At 39.8% G+C, this 6,321-nt stretch overlaps 1 protein-coding gene across 6 annotated transcripts in view; it reads left to right on the top strand.

Annotated features, from left to right (window-relative positions):
• CMC1 (C-X9-C motif containing 1) overlaps positions 1-1,834 on the top strand; it is a 42,178-nt gene extending 40,344 nt beyond the window's left edge. For 4 of the 6 annotated variants that reach the window (XM_041407711.1, XM_041407714.1, XM_041407715.1 and 1 more), the window contains 2 exons: positions 280-370; positions 1,580-1,834. In XM_041407711.1, the coding sequence (XP_041263645.1) occupies positions 280-370; positions 1,580-1,694 (206 nt within the window). In that variant the 3' untranslated portion in view covers positions 1,695-1,834. Of the gene's footprint in view, positions 1-255; positions 371-1,579 lie in introns of all 6 variants that reach the window. The other 2 variants (XM_041407710.1, XM_041407712.1) reach the window with 1 other exon arrangement.
• The last annotated feature ends 4,487 nt before the right edge of the window (positions 1,835-6,321 follow it).

The following is a 6,321-nucleotide window of genomic DNA, read 5'->3' on the forward strand; positions in this document are numbered from 1 at the left end:
GCACAAGAATCATGGATTTGCTGCAAGAATAACTTCAGAAATGGTATTAGCAACAGCAATGTGTGTGTGAATGTGCTACATGATAAGGGGAGAATCCCAGTTAAAGTGTTGTTGCTAAACAAGTGACAAAGACCTTGCAAACAGTATGAGAATCTGGGCCAACTATGGTTATATTAATAATAAATCGGATCTGGTCTGCTACTTCCTACACAGAGGGTTTTTTCACCTATTGTTATTTTTCTAACTTCAATTTAGTTTGTGGTTTTTTTTTTCCCCCAGCATTTACTAAATGCTGTCAAGAAACTGGTGTTCTGATGGTGGTGAAGTGTCGGCAGGAGAACACAGCACTGAAGGACTGTCTGGTTGGCTAGTAAGTCCCTCGTGAGTTTTTGCTGAGTTTTTGTGCATGGCCTGTACTAATCTAGAGATGTTAACTATTCTGAAAAGGGCTGTGCAGGGTTGAGGACTTGGGTGTATTTCTGAAAATGGTATCTTTGCTTTATTAAAACCGTGCTGGTCAGGGCTCTGACAAGATTTTGTTTACCATATGAATATATGGCTACAGAGACTCTCTTCTTGATTCACCTGGGGACAGATTTCAGCCCAGAGGACCTGCAGCCCATTATTTCCTCTGGTACATCACAGATGTGGGTGCACAGTGAAGCTTCTTCATAATGTTAGTGAGACAGGATAAGTTGGTTTTAATTTTGCTTCTATTTTTTAAGATTTAGTCTGTCTTGAAAGTGTCCTGCTGTTATGAACAGCAGTAGCAGGAGCAATGGGAAATTGTTATATATGAGAGGTCAACTCAATGCCATGGTGGATTGAACCATCTTTTTTGGAAGTCCTAATTTACCCCCACTGCCATTAGGCTGAAGTTGTAGATTCTTGAATTTCCCAGGGTGAAGGCTGCGAAGTTTTTGAGTTTGACTGGGGGGAAAATGAGGTTGATTTTTGGTGTGTCCTGCTTTCTTAAACCAGCAATTTAGATTAAAAATGAATGCCTTTGAACTAGTGACAGTTACTCTCAAGTATTTAGGAACTGATGAAAAAAACATGGGCAACCAGGCAAGAATTTAGGCCTAACTGCAGTCAGAACTTGCTGGAGTTACTCAGTTTTATTTGTCTGTTCCTTCACCTTTTGAAAAAAAAAATTAAACAAAATGCTTCTGACAAAAAAAAAGTTTATAGTGTTGAATAGTTATACTTCAAAAAATTATGAGAGAAAGGAATTTAATGTAATGATCAAGGTCCATTAAATCTACTGTTAAAGACATACACTTGAACCTATTCCCAGTAGTTACTTGGATGCATTGAAAAAATAAGTCATCTCCAGCAGCTTCCCATACTGAGGAGGGTCACTGCAAATGAATTCTTCAGCTTAACTTAAATACAAATGTGTTTCCCTTTTTCTGCCTTTCCTCTTGGTGGCTTCACTACAGAGGCTTGAAAAGGAAAGTTATTTAAGGCAGACAAGTTTTCTTTGGGTCTGGAAGGAAGATCAGTTATGAGTGGTACTTGTGCAATATCTGTTCAATATTCCAAGATGAAAAACAATATGTATTTTTCTGTCTTGTAGCTATTCTGATCCATCATTCTATGAAGAATGCAAAGCAGAATATTTGAAGCAAAGAGAAGAATACAGAGCAACTGGAATTAAGAAAAAAAGACAGAAGTATACTCCGAATGTGTGATTAAAAATGAACTTTTTTTATATGCAATTTGGATTTCACTTGATTTAAACAGACTTAAATTGTCTGTACCACTCTGTGTGGAGTTTAACTGAAATACACAAAATGAGATGAATGGAGAATAAAATAATGTCTGAAATTAAGAGTCAACTTTAAAACTTTTCATAATTAAAGATCTAGAGCATGCCGTCACAGTTTGCAGGAGAGGTTGCAAAGGTGTGTTCCTCTGTCTGGACCTGAGATTTTGTTACCACTGTACAATTTGAGTTTACAATTCCAGCATGTCCATTTGGAATTTAAAGCCTATATCTAGCTACATGAGCCAGGCTACATAAAAACTTAGGGGTGAATAATTTAAGTTGTACTAACTGATCACAGATTGGTGGTCTGTTAGTCGCCACCTGATGCTGACTGTGTATGGAGATGCCCTTTCTAGAAGAGAAGGGTGGCAAATGCAGAATAGCTACTCAGACCAATGTGAATTACCCTTTTCATCAAAATGTTGTCAGATGAGGGCCTGCCAGTACTTGTGTCTGCACTGTAACTCATTTTTAAGTCTACACTGTGACTCACTTTCAAGCCTACACTGTCAGAAGGGACGGATGCCTTGTGCTTTTGCGTGGCCCAGATTGACCATTTCAACTCTAGGGGAGAAAGTACTCTCATCCAGACCTTCCTTGAGAACAGGGAGTAAGCTGCCATGCTTCAGGAGTGAGTGAGTGACCACATTTGCAAAATTGTTCCAGGCAGAGGTGAGTAAACAACTAAACCAAGCACAGAAGATGCAGATCACCTTGCAGGAACTAAGCAGGTCCCTAATTTAAAAAGAGCACACAAACAATCTTTTGTGTACTGATACCTGAAGATGCTTAATTGTGGTTAATTAAATTGTTAAGAAAACAATTGTAATTCCTTAAATGGCTTCACTTAGAGATACTAATATCAAGTTTTAGAAACTATCTTGAAGTATTGCCCAAACATTCTGAAATAAAACTAAATTCTTTAAAAGCACGGAAATGCTGCACTTAAACTTGGTAACTTTAATGCCCTGCTTGAAGAAGAGAAGTGTGAGCAGTAGGATTTGATACTGTTCCATTAGAAGAGGCAACATTTTACTTGTTTATTTTAATACTGTTTCACCATAAACAGTATTCTGCTATATCTCTGACAGGTGTATACATAAAGGACTTAATGCTGCATGTTAGTCATTGCCCTTTATTCTGTGCCTGTTACTGGAATAATCATTAATAATGTTGCTTCAGTAGATTGGGTGGAGGACTGGACTTGCGAGTGGCAAACTGGAAAGATGTGTAGCATTCTGCCTTGTTAGACAAACTTAAGTGGTACTCAGCTTTAAAAGTAGCCACCTTGAAACAGCTTATGTGGAACAGTGTCCTACACATGTTCTTGGCTTCTTATCTCAAGCATTTTGGAAAACAAAATATTCCTAATTAGTTGTTTTGCTGTATGTATTTTTAAAACAGATGGTGACATGTGTTTTTAATGACAATTACTGTTCTTTTGTTCCACTGTGAATATCTGCTATATTTTCAAGCTCTGGAAAGCCAGCTTGGGTGTTTGGAAGTGTTGGCAAAAGCCTTTTCCCCAGAGGATTGGGGTGGGAGTGAGCATTCTCTTAGGGGCAGTGCTGGCTGCTGCCAGTGGTACGTGCCTGCACCGAGGGCTCACCTGGGTCATACTCAGCTATGGCTCAGGTCTGAGTCAGGCAAAAGCACCAGCAACAGAGGTCTCCTTTTCTGGCTCAGCAGAAACTGTGTGCAGCAGGTGAGGGGTCAGTGCAGTGACCAGGATGGCAGAGGAGGAGTGGATGTGTGGAATGGAACCTGAGGTGAACCTGCAGGTATCGTTCCCCACCCTTCAGTACAGCCGTATGTGAACAGCAGCCACAGCTCACACCTGCACTGATGTCACACCTGAAATTCCGTGTACTGAATGGTACTGTCAGCAATTTATTTCTATTTTCCTACATCTGGATTACTGGAGCTCCTCTGTTTACTCTGGTATGCACTCAAAGCAGGGATTGGCCCTTGGATCATGCATCAGCTTCCTCTAATATACCTCTGGCCTTAATGTGATGTTCCCTAGTTTTGAAATCTTGGTTTCACACCTTTCATTTTCTTAGTACCTTGTGCATATTCTGTACTTGAATTGCATTTACATCTTTTATTTAAAGTTTAAATGAAAGAATGAGTACCATGACATGACAAACTCATACCACTGAATTACTTTCGGTTTTGGTTTTGTCTCAGCCCTAAACCCTCTTTCCTACTCTGGTTTACTGGAGGCAGCCCTGGATTCTAATCAGTTAAGAAAACACAGCACAGGGCCTATCTGTCCTCTTCAGAGCACTTGGCAGGCACCCAAGACACCCCTGTTTTTCACTGGAGGCTGCACTCTCTGGCTGTATTCAAGGTCTCTTCGAAATCCTGAGGGGAGCCCCCTAAAAATGGAAGATAGGAGAGGAAATAGGGAGAAGGTGTCATGTATAAATTTAAAAGTTTGCCTTCAGAGAGTAAAACCCAAACTTGGAGGGAAGATGAGGGACAGTTTGTAATGCACAGGGTTTTCAAAGGGCAGTGGAACAGCCACTGCAGTCTGAGACATCACCCAGAAATTAACCTGCAAACCAGAAACCCATTCTGCTTCACATTTAGTACAGCCATACTCCTCCTCAGGTAATTCCTGCAAGTAATTCCTCCATCCTGTTTACTCTGCTGATAAATGGTCAAATACACTTGCAATGTAAGTGTTCCACCTAGTTAAAAATTGGATCAGTAACAGTAAGCACCTGGGTATTTCTTTCATGTTTCTTCCTAGATCAGCCATACTCAAACATGATCATTTTACCACTTTAATTATTGTATCTTAATGTTTGACTTGATCTCTTCCATCTTAAAATACAATTAAATTCATTTTGATGGACAGTTACCACACAGGGTGGTTTTTTTTTTAATGGTCCAACTGCAACTCAGTTAAAATCAGTGTTTTACTGCTGGTCATAAAAAAATAAAATGCTTTCATTGACTGCCTTATGTTCATACAATGGCAAGTAGTAACACCACTCTGCCTAAAGAAAGGGTCAAAAGCCTGAAAAAAACCCTCAAAAAATAATAAAACTGAAAAAAAAAATCAAACCCCCATATGCCCTTTTTTACACTTAAACTACACAGAAAATCAGGGAAATCCCTTACACCTCTGTGACCACTGTCCTTCGCAGGGCCTGTCTGGAGATCAGAAGACAACAGAGGTGTCAGTCAGGCAGCAGAGCTCTTCACTCTTCCTTTACCAGCCCACAGCATCATTAAAGCTGCAGTTGTCTCAGCACAGGAGTGGCAAAGTCTGCTGCAAGTTGGTTTTGGAAGAAAATTCGATCTGCTTTATCCCACAAGTATAGTTCGTGTAATACTTACACAGACCTGTGTTTCCTTACTTGGAATGGGTATTGTTTTACTGTAACTCCACCATATGTCTTGTGCTGCTCTTGTCTTTTTCCAGCTGTAAAAATTGGACAATGCATCACAGCTAATTTGGGGGCTTGCTTTCTTCAATATGGCTTGTTCACAGGTGGGGAAAACTGATCAGTTGGACACCACTAAACTGGCAGGGAAACTTAAAACTACCAGATTTTAAAAATACTTAAAATCGACCAAACAATGCAAGTTTACATAGAAGTTATTAGCATGTTCATCCAACTCACCAAATACCCAAATACATAATCATCAGGTTGCCATTTGATCATTTAAATGTGCAAAGCAACAACCTCCTCCTGCCCCAAAAGCTTTCATTTCTGTTAAATGGAGACAGTGCTTTCTTCAATTAAAAATTGTCAAATTGGTGGAGGTTTTAAAATGTTAAAATTTTGCATTCAAGTTAAAATTTTCTTGGGGTCATTTAACATAATTATTTGAGAACTTTGGTCCTTACTATATGCAGTTTTACAGTTTTATGTAACACATCCACACTAACACCAGAACCCCGTTATTACAACCACTTCTCCATGTAATTTGCTGTCACTGATGAAAAGATTTCACTTCTGAAAATGGAAAAAGCACTGTAAGCCACTAGTGGCATGGATTTAAATGACTTTTCCATCTTCAGTAGAAATCTGATTGTAGGCTTCAGACCCAACAGATGCTTCACAAGCCAGCAACCTCCCAGGTGATTCCAAATCTGGGGACATTCCTTTTCAAATGTTACAGCCTGGACATGGCAGTGAGTGATTGGATTGGAAATGCTGCCTGCAGCAAAGTCTCTGGCATCAGTCCCTTTTCTCCCTAGTTAGCAGCAGCACTCCTGAAGTCCCTCTCATCAAACATTGCTGCTCCCTTCTCCACCCTGGGAAGGAGCACAGAATATAAACCAAGGGTCAAATGCAAAACCTGGAAATTCTCAGGCTCTGCACAGAAAATCTTAATTTTAATTTCATAAAGGACAGGATAGGCTGACTGGGAACCTTTTGACACAAGTAGGCAGAGGTAACAATCCTTCAGATTTCAACATCCAGGAGGATACTTCTCCCAGAAGATGCTGAAACAGGCTACAGCAGATGGCTGATTTTTTTCCTTGAGTCCAAGCAATGAACCTCAAATCTAATTGTATTTGGAATAAC

This window comes from Onychostruthus taczanowskii, unplaced genomic scaffold (genome assembly GCF_017590055.1).
Source record: "Onychostruthus taczanowskii isolate IOZ18803 unplaced genomic scaffold, ASM1759005v1 scaffold28, whole genome shotgun sequence".
Lineage (NCBI taxonomy): Eukaryota > Metazoa > Chordata > Aves > Passeriformes > Passeridae > Onychostruthus > Onychostruthus taczanowskii.